We start from the raw sequence: 18327 nt of genomic DNA, 5'->3' as shown, positions 1-18327 counted from the left end.
ACAAAAACAATAATAATCATCATCATAATCATAATCATTTTTGGTACTTAATGGTTAAAAAAATGAAGATAAGAAAAACACAACACAAAATGTAGATAAAATAAACATAATAATTAAATTTACAATTTTAAAATTTGACATAGCAAAAATGTGATATACAATAGGTTTAAAGAAAGAAAATCACTTCGGGAAAAAAAAGATACATTTTGCAAATAATGTAATTTAAAATAAAATTAGTTATAATCTTCCATCACTGACATATTTGAATAAAAGACAGCATAGGGCTCAATAACACCAGCAAACATGTTATCTTATTTAATGATCAAATACTATTTATATGTTTCATTAGAAGTAACAAATTAACAAGTAACACAATCTTCAGTCAGGTCATCAAGAAGGGTTTATTTTTAAAAACAAAATGTCATCCCTGCACACTTGACAGCAAGAAAAAAAATACCACAACCGTAACAGTCTGTGAAAATACTCCTGTTTCCTCCTCATGATGATCCCATCATAAATGTTCATGTGAGTGTTTTCACATGATTTTATCAATGTGATTCACAGTTGTGATGAACAAGACACTCAATTACAAACAGGAAACTGGCAGCATACTTTAAGAAAAACATTTTATTTCCCTAAAAAAGCAGTAGTCAATTATGGTTTTCAAACTCTAACACATCTTTTGGATTTTCTCCTAGTGAAATTGTGTTCTCTCTTTGTACCATGACCTTCACATTTCCTCCTTCACAACAGCCCAAATGAAGATCTTAGTGAGAGCATCATTCCTACCACAGTTTGGACAACACGAAAATAAAATAGAGCAACAAATAAAATAAACCAACATGTGATGTGAATATCCTCACAATACACGTATAAGAAAAATGTCCGAATATACTGTACATACATTATATTCTCTGTATTTACAACAGGGTTCAGTTTGTGGGTTTGGACATTTTAAGATCAGCAAAATAAGATATTTCACCTCTTTTTTTATGCTGAGATGTTTAAACCCACCCACACTGGGCCAAACTTTTTCAATTCCTTCAAAGTTCATTATTGCTTTTTTCTTCACTCATATACATAAAGGGGTGCATCACATGAAAGCATTAACACCTCCTTATTAAAGCTCATTTTTCAACACAAGTTTCTGGGTCTTTTCCAAGATAGTTTAACAAGGGAAACTTTTTATTTTTCAACTTGGACCCTCTTTTCCCATCATTGTGTGCCCAAGTGACTAATGGGAACAACAGTTTTTGCTATTACTGAGGTCATACTAAGTGTTGGTGGTGTACTGGGGTGAATTATATTGACTGGTGTTCCTAATATTTTGCCCCCGTCATGTATGTTAATGGAAATATTAAGAACGCCATTCAATATAATGCACCCTAAAACACCACCATCACCCACTATGACCTCAGTAATAAACATAAAGTAGAATTATCACCTTCCTAAAAATGTTAACAAAAACTGAAAATGTATAAACTTCATAAATGTGGAATTTAAAGTGGTGCTGTTGTATTGGATTTAATTAGATTTCACAGGTGCACGGAATAAAGAGGTCAGAGAGTGTACGTCCACTAAAAGTGCCTGCTTTTGCTACCGACAGGGTCAGATTGTTATTATAAGTGTCTGAAATAAAACTTTTTTCTCTTATATTTCACTTGATCTGGTCTGTTTGTTGCTATCTCTTACAGAGTCACGCTCAAAGACAAGTCTCGCTCTAACAACCTTCAAGAGTTGAGGTATTGTAAGCAGTCAAATATTCAGCCATAACTTTGAAAATCTTTTAGATAACACTAAGATAACTCTTTCTCTACTCAGACACATAAAACTCCTCCCAGCACTCCTCTCTCCAACTCTGTCACAGCTGAATATTTAGCTGATTTTCACAACCTCTCAACTCTCACGGGTTTCAACATGGTTAGACACAACAACAAGAAACAGACTGGATAAAATCAAAAGGAAAAAATGTTTTTTCATAATGTTGGCACATATAATCTGATAATAATGTTGACACAACAGTCTGAGCCTGTCATTGGCACAAAATAAGCACTCTGAGTGGACGTACACTGTCGGGCACTTATTGTCTCATTGGTTTAAGTTGCAGCTTGTTTTGCAGGTTATTACTGAACCTGTTCAAAATTGTTATCCCCAAAAGTCACTTAGACACAAAAACATAAATAAAATAATGTTTGCAGTGGAAGGTCAATATGATATTACAGCTATATCCCTTTAAAGAGGAAAGGATCAAAGAAATATCATGACTATTTGAGCAAGAACAGAATGAGTATGAGCACAATCAAGCTTCCCAATGAATCTGTGAAAAACCACAACGCAATAGTAAAAGTATGCACAGATTAATCTCTATGCAAGCAGTAAAAAAACAACACATCTGTCTACAATAACAAGTGGACATTCACTGTGAAAACCCTATCCAAGATATCAAAACAGAAAGGCAAGCAAGTTCAGTACTGTGGTTTCACATCAGCTGGCTTCTTTCTTCTTTACTTCTCTTTCTGCAAGTGGAAGAAGTTGAGGGTTATTATAGAGAAGACAAACAAAGGAGCAGCTCCAGGGTTATAAAATTATATAATTAAAAAAGTGAACAGAGATGAGCAGAGATAACATTGACGTGTACATTTTGTCTATTAGTGTCTGAAAAAGAAAAGTTACCTTGTCTTTTTTATTAGCCTCATCTGAGCCTAAACGCAGTGAAACAAAAGACAAAAATTAGATCAAACTGCATCTTCTTTAAACAGTATACAGTGTTACACCATACTAAATATTTTATATAAATAATGATGTATCAAGCCTTCTTGGAAGTTTATTATTATTTATGTGCAAATTAATAAATACACGACTTATTATTATACACATTTTCTGGTTATTGTTTTTCTATCATAATGCTACCTGAGCCGGTGAAGGTCCAAGAGACAAACTTGATAAGACCGTAGAGCACCAGCGCCACACCAACCATCGCCATCGAGTCCTCAATGGACGGAGTGCTGAACCCTGAGAGGAGAAAAAGACAGAAGTCCTGATTTATTCACTTTTATCAAGCTGGATAAAACAAGGAGGTGAAAGTCCACAAAAGGCCAAAATATTAAGATAGATTCTCCTATCTCAATTAAAATTATTAATTATAAATAATAATTAATTAAAAACAATTCATTCAACAAAGTCAAATACTTTAAAACCAGGAAAATACAATAAAAAACAATATTTAAGATACAGTACATCATAACAGCCAGAATCCCTAATAATATCTGGTCTCATATCACAGTAACAGTTGTATATTGATATATTTCTCATCTCTGATCCACCCATTGAAACCTTGGCCAGGTGCATAGAAACTGCTTACTTCCCATCCACCTGCTTGTCAAAGGAGGATGGTGCTAGCAGCAGCTCTCAAACATACAGTACTAACTCTTTATTTTTCCTCAGAGCTCAAAGTATGAGATGAATTATAATATTAATCACTTAACAAAGAAAAATGTTAAGCCTTTTATGTCACAGCCTAATCATTGTTATAACATAACTTTTCTATCAGTGACATTACCAATGAAATTGAGGGTCATGCTGGCCCGTCGTGTGCCTCCAGGATGGACGGCCACACAGGTGACCTCTCCCCCTCTGCCCAGGTCCAGCTTGGATGTGTCGAGCTCCAGTCGGCTGCTCTGGCTAAACGTGCCGTCCCAGGCCTGCCTGTGGCCCGTTACGCTACCTGATCCCAGAGGTCTGGACTTCCCATCAGTGTCTTTGAACTCCCAGCTCAGCTCCAGGGAGAGAGGGGCGAAGCCGGACGCGTCACACTGGACGGTCAAAATCTGGCCGGGAACAGAAAGGGGCAGAGGGGAGGGGTGGATGGAGAGGGATGGAGGTTCTGGGTAGAAAGGAAAAGAAAAAAAAGAGAAAAGGAATAACATTTTTTTAAAAAGCAGGTGACTATTGATAATCTTTTTCCAGAGGCAGTTTAGTTTATTATGTGCTCTCCACTAATTTGTTTAATTCGGAGTTGTTTGAAACCAGATCGTGCAATCAAGGACATGGTCTGATTACTGGTAGACATGAGCTCAGTTACTGTGTTACACACCATGTCTAGACTTGTAGTAATGCTTCAGGGAGAGAACGTTTCCCAGTGGTCGATGAAAAAGATCAGAATTAAAAAAGAATCTTGAAATTACCCTTTAAAACCTGCAAAAAAAAAGAAGTATTTTCCCTCACCTACAATCTCAAGCTCCACCGCCACCTGAGCCAGAAGGTAAGGCAGATACACTGTGCAGATGTACGTCCCAGAGTGACGCACTTGAGCCTCCTGTAGGATCAGGGATGCATTTCCCTTCTCATGCAAACTGTCAAAGTCCAGCGTGGCACCTTCCTCTTGAGTATCAGCCAAGCGGTCTGCCTTGCCGTCATAAGCCAGAACCAGCCGTCCATCTCCTCTGAACTGATAGCGCCACTCGACAGCGAAACCAGACCCATACAAAGGTGAAGTGGGGTCTGTCCAGAAGCCGCAGTCCAGCAGCACTGGTTCCCCAAGTCTGGACTGCACTGACACTGTTTTAGTTGTCACACTCAGGACGACTGAGTAAAGAGACAGTAAGAAAAGATACATTTAAATAACCAGTTATAACTAGGATGAGGAAAAACGTCTAATGTTTGACCATCTTGATCATTACCGTCATGCTCTTTGGATCCCGTGGGTGCACGCATGATGCTGGAAACACCCAGCTGTTTGTTGAGCCCTTGAATGGCTGTTGAAATCCAGTCAGCTTGCAGGTATATGGGGCTGAGGGCGGACTCTGTGAGCGGAGCGGCCCATTTGAGGCTGGAGATCTGCGGCTGGAAGGGGTTGATCTCACACTGGGGCTTCTTGATGGAACCTTTGGGAGGGTTGAGAGAACGGTGGCAAAGAGTGGCATCTGGGTCTGAGGACACAGGAGTCAGAATGGTAACACGTACAGATTGCTATATGGAAAAGTATGCAGACATTTCACAGATGTTCAACGTTCCTCTTCTGAAGTCCAGCTGAAATTAAAAAGTTTTTTTCTTTTCAACAAAGCCATTTCTGACAAATACCTAATCAAGAACAGATGCCTTAGCTGAAAGTATGAGTTTTGTAGAAACTCAATTAACTCAATTAAGTAAAAATACTGCCAAAGCTAAATAAACAAAGAAATCTAAACTAAAGATGTTTCAGTAAATTACTAATCAGAATGCTGACTCTGAAAACACTTTTGGCAAATTTACTGTATCTACACACAATGAACAACAGAGAGCATGGAACCACATACATGTAAGGCTGCAACTAATTATTATTATACATTTTGCAAATGTATTACTCACATAGAAGGCACCATGCACACTCTCTCTCACACACATCTAAATAAACATGCAGTTACACATCCTGGTCAGTGAACTAACCGGTGACAAAGTAGACTCTGTCAGGGCTGATGTCGGGTGGAGCCTGCTGGGTTTTGGGACTCTCACTGTGAGCCTCTGTCCCGATGAAAAGCAGGGATTTCTCCTGAGTCGTGGGTGCAGTTAGACCTCCTCCTCGACCCGCTTTCTCCTGCACAAACCAGCAGTCCACCACGGGACAGCTGCTGCTGCTGCTGCAGGCTTTAGAAAATAAATGTAACAATATATCAACAATAGATAAACAACCACTGTGAAACACTGAAGATTATATTGTACTGCTGCTTGTTGTATTGAAGCTTTTATGGTATGTGTGTTTATAAGATGTGTTTTTTGCTGCTTTGTATGTACTTAGTAGTTCAGTTTCACATTGTAATGTATGAATATGTAATGTTGAGTCTTGTGCAATTTCATTTGTATTTTACTGTTGACTTTTATGTATTTTAATAGCCCATCTCGGGACGGGCATTGCAAACTAGCTTAGGCTATAAAAGCTGTGATATGTGGCATAAATGCATGCAATCTTGATTATATGCAAATAAACATTAAATGACTAAATAGAGCTCCTATGAATTTTCTATTTTTCCATTAAGACACTCCAATATTTACCATGATCTCTGATTTCAGCTTTAAAGTTTATACAGTAATCTTACCTACTGTAGTTCTTTTATCAAGGTTTGTAATAACAAGTGAAAGTGTAAAGCACAAAAATGGAATTAAACCCCAAGTAAATAATACGGCCTGGAGAGAATATAAAAAAAAAATAAAATAAAATAAAAACTCTGGCAGCTGAAAATAAAAGTAAAACTGTCATTCTCTTGGAGAACCATTTGGTTTGTGGCAGTTGTTTTCCTGAAGAGTTACTAAATGTGACTGTGAAAGTGACTTTGAAACACTTTCATCATTTTTGTAGGTTGCATAATTTTGCTCCCCACCTTTAACTTTCTTACTTTTATTCTCCTGCTTTTTCATATAAATGTGTACGGGCTTGGAACAAGAGCTCTGACAAAAAAAATTCTCTCCCCATTAGTTTTCTTGCTACATATTATTTATGCATTATTTACTCATTTTTGTTGTCTTAATTAATTAATTTATTAAAACATGTTTCACTCTATGTGATGTTATGTGCAGCTGTCTTAAGTGTGGATGAATCTGCTGTAAACTAAGCAATTTCCTGTGAAGGATCATTAAAGTATCTATCTATCTATCTATCTATCTATCTATCTATCTATCTATCTATCTATCTATCTATCTATCTATCTATCTATCTATCTATCTATCTATCGGCGCGCTGGCTGAATTATGGGTGTAATACCAATGTAGACCACTAGATGGCGGTATGCACTGCGCCACTAAACGCTTCAGACCAAACTTCATTTAAATTTGTAGCTAATGTAGGTTTCTCGACGTTAAAATGTCAACGTATATTCCGATAACACATAAATTAAGATATTTTCAGCCGTGACTTGGTCTTATGAAAAAATCGGCTTACAAATGTCTAAAAAATAACCTAATTTTAGTCTAGTGTAATAACCTCAAATCTCTCAAGTTGTTCTGCACATTTGCTCCCCAAATTATAAGAGACCCATATCGAGAGAGCTGTTTTTCTATGTTTGGATTTTGCCGAAATGATGCAAGACTCATGTGTAAACACAAAGGGTTTAGTTTAATACTCTCCAAATAGGCTGTAATTGAAAATATGCAATTTAACATTAACTATGCCCATTTTCTAGCGGAGTCTGGGTTAATTGTTTCATTACACAGAAACAGGCTACAACATCCTTCCTGGCTTTAGGTTCTAACATTAGATTTACTATTATGTGCAAAGCTCGTCTATGTCGTGTAGTTAGGCAGCGCAGCAGAGCAAAAATATCGACAGAAATTAATATCCTAACTTACCTTGGACGAAGCAGGCAACAGCAACCAGAGAGAGTTTGTAAATTGTAGAGAAGTCCGTCATGTTTGTATTTCTTTTGTGTTTCTCTGCTTTCAGGAGTTTCTCTCTGCGTGTATCAGACGGGAAAAAGCAGTGCGTATATCGATGGTTTTCCCCTTCAACTCCACACGATCATTTTTACTTTCACTTTTGACAAGTCAGACAAAAAAAATATGATCAAGTTCCGGTCATAATTTCTGAATAAAAACTCCACAGTCAGTCAGAATTGTATTTATTGCCATGCAGATAATCAGATTAAATCTAATGAAATTTGTGTTCGTGTTGTATAGGTGCGTAGCAACATTGAACAATCCAAAAAGGCAGGTTTAGGCCTATACCTAATTGCTATTCAAAGTGCTTTAGCTTTGCATAATGCATTGAAAAGAAGAATAACTGCATAAAACATTACAATGCATATTTAAAATGGGAAATATGTGACAAAAATTAACATAACAGGAAACTAAAACGCATAACATTTAGCATAATTTGACAGCATGCTGCCTGATGTAGTTGTTCAGCTCCACGGGTAGAGGGAGCCCTCCGACAAGCAATAATCCACCAAGACTAAACGTCAGGAGGGGACGCGTTTCACCACCTTTAGTTATCCTTCTTTGCCTCCTTCGTCTTTTCCTCTACAAGAAAAAATCTGTAGCAGAGATTCTTTCATGACTAGGGTTGGTTTAGGTGTGTTTTTATATGTGCATCTTAACTCATTTAGTCCAGCAAATGGAGATTATTGAGACGCAAGTGGACATGTGAGGCTGCAAGCTTTCAGGAGTGGAATCCAGCCTGTGCCAAGAGAGGTCAGATGAGGACAAGAGAAACAGAAACAACGAGAAGTGAACAAATGCTTGTAATCTCACCCATAAAATGACTGCCTATAATAGCGGGATGAATTTACCCAGCAGACACTCCAATCACGCATGATCCTCATATTCAGAGAGCAATACCTATAGTAGTATGCTTTTAAAAATGCAATTATTGTTTTTATGATATTCACCTGTAATATTTCCATTCAGACTATTTCTTCTTAAAATGCTGCAGCTTCTAATAGATTAAAACCATTTGCACACACATTATGAATGACTTTTCAGATTGGCATCACTCAAGTGTTGCTGATGTTCATCTTTCATCATTTTTCTGCAGTGAATATTTTCATAACACCGGAGGAATGTGGCAAAACAAGGGTTACAAGAAGCTCTGCCGGCCTGGCCTGGCCTGGCCTCCTGTTTCTTCTTCTGGGTGTGAGTGCCAAAATTTGCAAATCATTCCAGATCTGTGTGTCACACGAAACGAAACCTAACTGGCTGGTCAGGTGATTTCTGAGAAACAGCACAGATGAATGTGCTGTTTTTGCCAAGCGGAGGAGCTCTAACACAATTCTTGCTCTGGAAAAGGCAACCATCTCCTGTACTAATGTGATGGTTTCCGGTTATACGGCTGTAGGGCTGAAGAGATAGACAAGAATAGGGTTTATCAAGTGACTTTTTCTTCCTGTTCAGAGTAAATAAAGTATGTTGTCTTTTGGAAAGTTTCATTTCTGTTTAGTAAAACAACAAATAGCCCCAAATTAAAACATGATTGCACCATATAACATTGGATATCATCTAATTCCCAGTGAATAAAATAATGTTTGTGATCAAATCTGCCCTGCAGTAACTGCCGGAAGGAGAGAGAGAGAGGGAGAGAGAGTAAGAGAGAGAGAGAGAGAGAGAGAGAGAGAGAGAGAGAGAGAGAGAGAGAGAGAGAGAGAGAGAGAGAGAGAGAGAGAGAGAGAGAGAGAGAGAGAAAGATAGTAGTATATGCCATTTCAAAGCAAGAAAGACAGACTTAAAATGGCAGCGGAAAAGGCGTGGCACAGTGACGTATGCTAGCATGCATTTGATTGCATGTGATACTGTGTGAATCTAAGTTTAGGACATTCACAAGGTCACACAACACTGTGGCTGCTGTATGTTTCTGTGCAAAAAATGAATCCACTCAGATTTTTCCCAAAAAATGAAATTTGAAGATAAAACAATCAAATTTCATGAGTTTTAATACTTTATTCTGTTGTGAGAAACATTTAATTTGCAGACAAAGTATGCAAACACACAATGTTTCCTTAACTCTACAAGCAGGAGACACACTGTTGTAATTCACACAAAGAAGCTACAATGTCGAATGAGCAGATTTGATAGGCAAATGACTGCAGGGATGATCTGTTTATAGGTTTGAGAGACACATAACCGATTCTGCAGCTTTCAGTCTGAATTAAAAAACAAGAGGAGGAAACGGACACCTTATAAAACACCACTTTGTTATATGAGAGTGCCAATGGTGGAAGAAGTACTCAGATGCTCACTTAAGTAAAAGTAGATATTCAGTGATGAAATACTTCATTACAAGTAAAAGTCCTGCATGAAAAATCCTACTACAGTAAAAGTACATAAGTATTATGAGTGATGTAGTTAAAGTATTACAGTAAAAGTAATGGTTTGATCCCTCTGACTGATATATTATTATACGTGACAGCTTTAAATTATTAATACTGGAGCATCAGCATATAAGCAGCTAGTTTGAACTACAACATACAGGAATATACTGCATATAATACTGCATATAGTAGCATGTTTATAATATTACTTGTGTGCTTTGAATGCAGAACTTGTGAAAATGTAACCACATTTTATTGCTACTTTTGTTTAGAAAGATTATCTGAATGCTCTTTTTCAGCGATGTACTGCCTCACTTTAGTGGATTTAATCATTACAGGGTGGAGTAAATTGTTAAACAAGTGTCTTTACTTGGAGCTGGGTGTTGTGTTGGTTTTCTAACAGGATATCTGGTTACGCAACCTTAAAGAGACAGCTCATCCCAATGACAAAAATCACATTTTCTCATTTACCATATCTAGACATGCAGATAGTTTTGGTTTTATCAGCCCAGGTTTGTGTGAGATTTCTGATTCCATCCGAGTATAATGGAGGTTAATGCAATTTTATATGTGGTACATTCAGCATTAAAGAAGATCTCAGTGGAAAGAGATTTCTTTGGAAATACTTTCTGCTGAAGACATTTTAAATGGGTTTTATATTGCTTTAAGTGTCCTCCACTCATAGTTAGAGGAATAGTTGTGCAGACATGATAATGGATGTATTAAAAGGGGGAAAAGGGGCCTACCAGCCTCCATAAGTACATGATTTTTGTGCTGTGACACTGGATGCAGGTGCAGAATTCGACACATATCGACACACAAAAAAGATATCAAACATATGTGTGCTGTCACACCTTTGACATGTCTGTAAAGAGAAAAAAGGTACCAATCAGCAGTGTGTCACAAACATTAATAAACAGCCAGCTATATTATATAAAATATCTAATATTTCGCCTATTCCTTTGTTTGTGTTAACATAAAACAAAGTTGAAGAAGTGAGATTTTCTAAGTAAAAGTAAATTCTATCAAGTTTCATGCTTTTCATGATTTCATGCTATCAAGAATAGGTGAGGATTGAAACCGAGTATAAATTGTGTCAACAGCAAAATGAAAACAGCATCAGGTGTCCAAAAATCAACAGAGGTGTTCAGTTTCTCTTTGGTCAAGAAGGTTTCAGTGTGCATTGTTTCACATTAGTTCAGAACCTATGAAGCAATTACCACATTTAGTCACTGTAACACCAATAAAACCACATTGTTTGTTGTTGATATTTTTGATCAGGACCGTTTTCAACCCCAGAACGTCCACACAGAACAAAAGAAGAATACCCTACAAAACATTATACATGTTCTATTACAAGTATTATTATATATCATAATCCAACTTCCATGCACTAACAAAGCTAAGAAACCCAAAATAAAAGCCTGACATGACTCTCCACCCTCTATAACATGGGTAAAAACAAGCAAACGTTACTTTCACTTTGTTCCAAACCTGTTTAGGTCAGTTTAACCCAGATTTAAGTGATGTTGGTCTCATACTGAATTCACACTGGCACAGAAGGAGGCTGAAGTGAGCGCTCCTGCCTGTCTTACCCACAGTTCAGCAGTGTGGCTCACTATAGGAGCAGTTTGTTTGTCTCTAAATAAAGAAACATATCAGTTGACTGTAAAAATGTAGATGTAGATGTATACTGCAGTTGATTGACGGTGGCACAACCATGAATGGACAGGAAATGGCATAGGGAAATGACGGAGCAGGAAGTGAGCTAGATATGGAAGAAGGTAGCGGGAAATATGAATGTATTAATAGTACGAGAAAGTGTAAAAACCTGAGGCAGCAAAATATAAGCTCACACACAAAAAACTGATAATGAGCAGATCACAGGTGCAAAAGAAGATCGGAAGTTATCATTAAACTGGTGCAAGAAGGTGCTTCGTTCGGTGAGTGGAACCCGATTCAAATTACTAAAGCAATACATAAACTGATTGGTGAGGTTAGGAGTGCCAGAGTTTTGTGCAATGCATCACTGCTGCAGGGATTGCTCTCTGCAGGGAAAGGCTATCTGGTTTAATAAGATTGAAGGCAAGAGAGTGCAAGGAACACAAACAAGTGAAAAAAGGAAGATCAGAGGGGTAATTTCAGGAATACCCACATGTCGCTTAAACAAATAAAAGAAAACGCCTGAAAACCATGAGGAATTGTGAAAAATGTAACAGTTTGTCAGTTATGATGGGTTCTGACAAGGAACAGGTGAGTATAGCTCTACTTACAGGGGTCGTGAGGCTAGTAAGAAAGCGGCAGAAGTGCAGCGAATGCAAGTCTCTCAAGGGATCACATATGCAGAAGCAGCTAAAAAAAAGTGCTTGTGCAGTCAGGCAAAACCAACACTGAGAAAATTAGTACAGAGTGCAACTAAATAAAATCGTGCGAAGGATATAAGAAGGTAAGGTAAGACACATTGATTGTGGTAAAGAACGAGTTTGTGCTATTCATGGTTGAGGTTATAAATCGTTTTGCACAAACAAACAGGAAAGCTAAGGGCGTTTTCAGACCTATATAGTTCGATTTTTTGGTCTGCAGCAGGCATTAAATTGTTACAATTTAGCGTGCAGACTTTGGTTCGGTTTCACATACTCATATTTCTCAACGAACCAAAACATTTAATAGTTGAGCTGGCTACTCCTCATATGTCACTCATATGGTTTTTATCTAGATAAACGCGCCACTTTCGAGTTTCACAATGGAACGACAGCTTCGCGGGGTGATCTTGGCTCTGGTCCTCGTGTATTACATCCTTTGTCATTTTCAGAGGTGGTAAAAGTACTCACATTCTGTACTTAAGTCGAAATACAGATACTTGTTTAAAAAAGACTGGTAAAGTAGCAGAAGTGCAGCGAATGAAAGTCTCCCAAGGGATCACATATCCAGAAGCAGCTACAAAGTGCTCGTGCAGTCAGGCAAAACTATCACTGAGAAAAGTACAGAGTGTAACGCTGCATTTCTGCCGCAGCAGGAAATGCAGGTCTTCATAACATAAAATACAGTCAAACAGTCAACTATTTCAACTATTCCTCCATGGCTATTTGTGCTGCCATTAATAGATTTAATCATACAGGACAAATTATGGCAGAAATCTAATCAGGCATCTGCTGGGTGGGTGGTACATTGTTACAAGGAGCAGTACTATGTGGACAGGTTTAAGATGTTTACAGATGGTTCGAATGACCCTGAAACGGGGCGTACAGGTGCTGCAGAATACATCCCACAATACAGGATAGCTATAAAGTAAAGGACCACAGACCATTTATCTATATATGCAGTTGAACTAATAGCAATTTGGATGGCTTCACAGTGGGTAGAAGAAAACAATAAAAATCAAGCATTAATTGCATCGGATAGCTGGGCAGCACTAACAATGTTTTTGAAATTCATGACATTTATTGCATAGGATGTTAAATAAAGGTTTAACAGTTTGTTTCATATGGGTTCCTGCCCGTGTAGGAGTAGAGGGGAATGAGGAGGTGGACATATTGCAAAAAAAAAAATCACTTAAAATACAAACAGTAAACAAGGACATTCTGTTAAGTAAACCTGAGACTAAAACAATAATTAAAAAACAAATGCAAAAAACATGGCAGGAATACTGGGATATAAATGACACCAGTAGACATCTTTACAGTATACAAAAGCATGTAGGTTTAAGAAGGAGGAAACTACTTATACTATCATTTCTCGAGGATAGGGCAAACTGGACTACATCAAACACTGCATAAAATATGTAAACACCCAACTGGTAAATGTGGACATTGTGGATGTCAAGACGCTGTTAACTGTGCTGCTTAAATGTTGAGAATACGAAGGCGAAAGGAAGGACCTGAAGTTTATATCTTAATAAAATATCTGAAAGAAATGGGGCTAATAGAAAGAATTTGAGAATTTAAGTTTGTTTTTTTGTTTGTCTGTTTTTTGTTGTTAATATAATGTTCCACACTCCAGTCTGGTAGGTGGAAGTAATGCACCTCTAAGCTGGTTTGCCAACCGCCAATCAAATTTTAAAGAAGAAGAAGATATTTCAGTTCAGAATGAAGATGGTTTTTCTGGCCCTCCTGGGTCTACACAGCGCAGTGGCAGGTGAGTTATTATATATATATATTTCAGTCGGTTGATGGTAAAAGACTGAAACTCAGACTAGCTGAGACATGAGCTGCTAGGTTTGTTAGGGTTATGTTTAGGGTTTTATCTGCTAGGTTTGTCCTTGAACTTCCTTCATTTAGGTTATGATTCATTTTCATCCAATAAGAAGATGTAGCGGATATTATATAATATCATTATTATTGTAATTCTTATTCTTATTTTTCTTATTATTCACCTCATTATGAGATGATCATTTGTAATGTTCAAATTGGTTAAAATTTGATGTATGTTCATTTTTAGGTGCTTACAATGGCCTCTAAAAAGAAGAGACTCCAACAGTGGGAAAAAGAGCAGAGGCAGGCAGCGAAGGGCATTGCAACTTTACAGAGCTGGATTCAGACCAGCATGTGAAGAAAATATGTTTATGAAATCCTTTATGTCATTTTAGATAGTACATATTTTTACATACAAAACTATCATACTCCAGTCTAAGTCCTGGGCTTCACCAGGAATCATTGAGTAAAGCCATTGTCAGTGTTTATGAAAATTCAACTGGTTACACTTAAGTGTTGAATAATCTTGGTGCAATCTTTGCATCGAGGAATGAAAGTTGATGATTCAAATGTTTAGAATTGAAATGATTAAAACTGTTGAACTGGCAAAGTATTTATGGACATAATAGTACAATCAAATACTTGGTTTATATAACATTTCGAATTATTCAAAATAGATAAATCTACTTTTAAATGTTCACTTTACATGATCATAATCATCTATTCACAAATTTAAAATACCATACAGGTATTTTACACCATTTCGATACATGCTGACAGTTGGGCGGATCAGGATGGGCGGTGCCTTTTTTCAGTTTGAGCAACAGCCCCTCAAAATGTCTGTGCAGTTGAATCATTTTCCTTTACTTACAATTTTACTCCAAAAAGAGAAAAGAAACATTGCAACTTATTTTGCAGTTTCAAGAAAAGCTGCTTTAAAATAATAATCACAAAATAACTGAATTAAATGATGGAGGGACTGATCTATAGTTTGTCAGTGATGACATGAACCTTTTCTTACAGTGATTCACTCTCTGAAGTATTTCTACACTGGGTCCTCTCAAGTCCCAAACTTCCCAGAGTATGTGGTTGTTGGCGTACTTAATGATGTCCAAATGGATATCTGTGACAGTAACATTAAGAGAGCAGAACCAAAACAGGACTGGATGAACGATATCACAAAAGATGATCCAGAGTACTGGAAGACGCAGACTGAGATCTGTTTTAGTGTCCAGCCGGTCTTCAAAGCCAACATTGAAACTGCAAAGCAGCGCTTCAACCAAACTGGAGGTCTGGTGCATCAGACACACACACACACACACACACACACACACACACACACACACACACACACACACACACACACACACACACACACACACACACACACACACACACACACACACACACACACATATACACACACATACACACACATACACACACACACACACACACACACACACACACACACACACACACACACACACACACACATCTGTACTTCTACTATACGTTTATAGCTACAACTAATGATTCTTTTGATTATTATTGTGTGCTGTGCTGAGATCTCACTCTGGTTTACTGCAGTCTGTGTCTCTGTCTCTCTCTCAGGTGTCCACATTGCCCAGGGGATGCTTGGTTGTGAATGGGACGATGAGACTGGAGAGGTTAATGGTTTCAATCAGCAAGGTTATGATGGAGAAGACTTCATAGTATTTGACCTGAAGACAGAGACATGGATCGCTCCCAAACAACAGGCTGTCATCACCAAACAGAAGTGGGATGAGAACAAAGCTAGGATTGCACAGTTGAAGAACTACCTCACCCAGGGGTGTCCTTGCTGGCTGAAGAAGTATCTGAACTATGGGAGGAGCTCTCTGATGAGAACAGGTAGTCACATGACCTGATGTAGTTTCATGAACACAACAATGTTAATATGCCTCCTCTGTTTCTAACTTACAGTAACATTACAATAAATATGAACCAACACACAGAGACCTGCTGAGTCTCAGTTTACACACATTTCTCTTTCATTTTCTCTCTCACCTCTCTTCATCTCTCTGCCTCCCTCCTCCTTTACCACATTTTCTCTCTGTCACTCTTTTCATATTTATCAATCATCTTTTTCTCCATATTCTGACTGTCTCACTCTCTCTCACTGTCGTCCTCCTCTCTTTCTCATCTAGTCTCCTTTTTTCATCTGTCTTTCTTCTCCTCTGTCACTTCCTTCTTTTCTCAGTCACCCTCCAATGAGGTTTATTTGCATGTCATATATACTGTATATATAAGTGGTACTAATGCATTTAAATACAATACATCAAACAGGAATGATAATACTAATATAGAAAACGATAAACTGTCTTTGTCTTTACTCTCCAGAGCTTCCCTCAGTGTCTCTCCTCCAGAAGACTCCCTCCTCTCCAGTCAGCTGCTTTGCTACAGGTTTCTACCCTGACAGAGTCATGATATTCTGGAGGAAAGATGGAGAGGAGCTTCATGAGAACGTGGAACGTGGAGAGATCCTCCCCAACCATGATGGATCCTTCCAGACCAGTGCTGACTTGAACATTTCATCAGTAACACCTGAAGACTGGAGGAGGTACGAATGTGTGTTTCAGCTCTCTGGTGTGAAGGAAGACATCATCACCAAACTAGACCAAACAGCAATTCAGACGAACTGGGGCAAGACTGGTGATGGAAGTGATGGAGGTGAGAAAGACATTCAGTTTACTTTCATCTGATTTGAATTTTTGATCTGATCTTTTCACTATTATCTGTAATAAGATGAGGTTGATGTGAGCGTGTCTGATCAAGTACTTTGACATTTAGCTTGTTGAGTTTTCTGCCACTGACAGGTGATTCTGACCTGGACTCAACTTAGATTTACTTTACGTGGTGTGTGTGGCATGAATGCTATTCCCACACTGCTCTTACAGCAGTTGAAGGCACCGTTATTTATTAGATATTAACACAAGTTTAAATTTAGCCTGTCAAAGCATAATTATGTTCAACACTGTAACACAGTCTTCATCAGGTCAGTATTGTAATATAAATACTAAAATACAAACAGTAATGTTTTGCACATCTGTGTTTCTGTTCAAACTAATGAGATTACTGTAAAACTTTGTGGTTTTAACTCCTAACACTGATTGTTCACTAAAACACACTCAGCATCAGCATGTGTGTCTTCTTCTTGTGACTTCCTTTTGGAAACTTAAATGACAAAAATTGTGTTAATGAATAAAATCTGATCCATTAAGTGATGAAAGAGTGAGATAAACTAAGTTAAATGTTCTGTTTTGGTTCTTCAGGTTCTTCAGGTTCTTCAGGTCTCCCTCTTGGTGCTGTTATGGGAGGTGTTGTTGTACTGCTGCTCCTGGTAGTCGGCATCGCTGGATACTTCCTCTGGAGAATGACCAATATGGTGAGAGACAAAAGATGTTTTTACTAATCTTTTTTACTTCACAGATGTATTTAACATACATGTCTGTGCTATTGTTTTGGTCCTAATGTTGTTATAACATCATATATTTTACTTCTGGTGATACAAAGTCCATAAAGTGTTAATAAATAAATTACATATTGTAATAATGACACAGATAGTGATGTTTTCTCTTTGTGTTCTTTCATAAATTCTGAATAAATAATAACTTGTTGATAATATTTTCTGTATTTCAGGGTTTAAACTTATTTAAAAGTATTCAAATATTAAATGTTTGATATGTTTTAATACATTAAATAAAGATAGACATCAAAATGTCAATATGAAAAATTTGACAGAAAGTCAGACGTCAGTAATTCATCAATCATGTCTAATTTTGTTTCTCATGAAAAAACTCTTGTTTTCAAATCAAATAGTTTTTCTTTTTTCAGCTTCAGAAACTTCATCAGATGAAGGTCAAGCTCCTAATTGATGAAAGTGACTTATTATGTCAACTCAGCTCACTGAACTAAATATATATGCTATTACTCTCTCAAACTGGTGTATTTTTAAGGCGAAAACACAATTTTTAGATGTAAGAAGTCTGTGTTATGAAGCATTTCTCAGTGTGATTAAAAGTATAACTTCAGAAAAATTGTTGACTTAACTTTGACGTATGAAAACCAAATTCAAACGTTCACTTTTTTTTAACCCAGAAATATCTCACATTGAATAAAATGAAACAGACTTCATTATGAACACTCAATATTCCACCTTGTTTGTCTTTTTATCATCTCGACAGGAAACCAGTGAAGATTAGAAGAGGAGTTAAAGACTGGACCAGGATCTGGTGTTTGAATTCATACACAGTGATGAATATTTCGCTAAATGATTTTCCTTTTGTCACAGATGAGATTATAAAACACTTTAACTGAAGCAGACT

The 18327-nt window shown here is 37.4% G+C and overlaps 2 protein-coding genes across 4 annotated transcripts; one reads left to right on the top strand and one right to left on the bottom strand.

Annotated features, from left to right (window-relative positions):
- Window positions 1-384: 384 nt before the first annotated feature.
- Window positions 385-7585, bottom strand: tapbp.1 (TAP binding protein (tapasin), tandem duplicate 1). Of its 3 annotated transcripts, none has more exons than XM_062436070.1 (8): window positions 7314-7585; window positions 5425-5615; window positions 4680-4928; window positions 4225-4584; window positions 3560-3883; window positions 2911-3012; window positions 2674-2702; window positions 385-2516 (listed from the first exon to the last, which is right to left on the bottom strand). In XM_062436070.1, exons 1-8 carry the CDS (start codon window positions 7376-7378, stop codon window positions 2505-2507), a joined length of 1332 nt encoding a protein of 443 aa, XP_062292054.1. In that variant the 5' UTR covers window positions 7379-7585; the 3' UTR covers window positions 385-2504. The 3 variants fall into 3 exon arrangements, with proteins under 3 accessions (XP_062292054.1, XP_062292055.1, XP_062292053.1); XM_062436071.1 differs by having other exon boundaries at window positions 5425-5612; XM_062436069.1 differs by having other exon boundaries at window positions 5425-5622; window positions 7318-7585.
- A 6270-nt stretch (window positions 7586-13855) lies between these two features.
- LOC133995874 (major histocompatibility complex class I-related gene protein-like) lies at window positions 13856-18204 on the top strand. The gene is made up of 6 exons (XM_062435387.1): window positions 13856-13904; window positions 14984-15250; window positions 15575-15853; window positions 16343-16663; window positions 17284-17387; window positions 18187-18204. Exons 1-6 carry the CDS (start codon window positions 13856-13858, stop codon window positions 18202-18204), a joined length of 1038 nt encoding a protein of 345 aa, XP_062291371.1.
- The last annotated feature ends 123 nt before the right edge of the window (window positions 18205-18327 follow it).

This window comes from Scomber scombrus, chromosome 16 (genome assembly GCF_963691925.1).
Source record: "Scomber scombrus chromosome 16, fScoSco1.1, whole genome shotgun sequence".
Classification (NCBI taxonomy): Eukaryota; Metazoa; Chordata; class Actinopteri; order Scombriformes; family Scombridae; genus Scomber; species Scomber scombrus.
The sequence above is the reverse complement of the archived record's forward strand: the minus strand, read 5'-3'. Positions and strand labels throughout refer to the sequence as shown.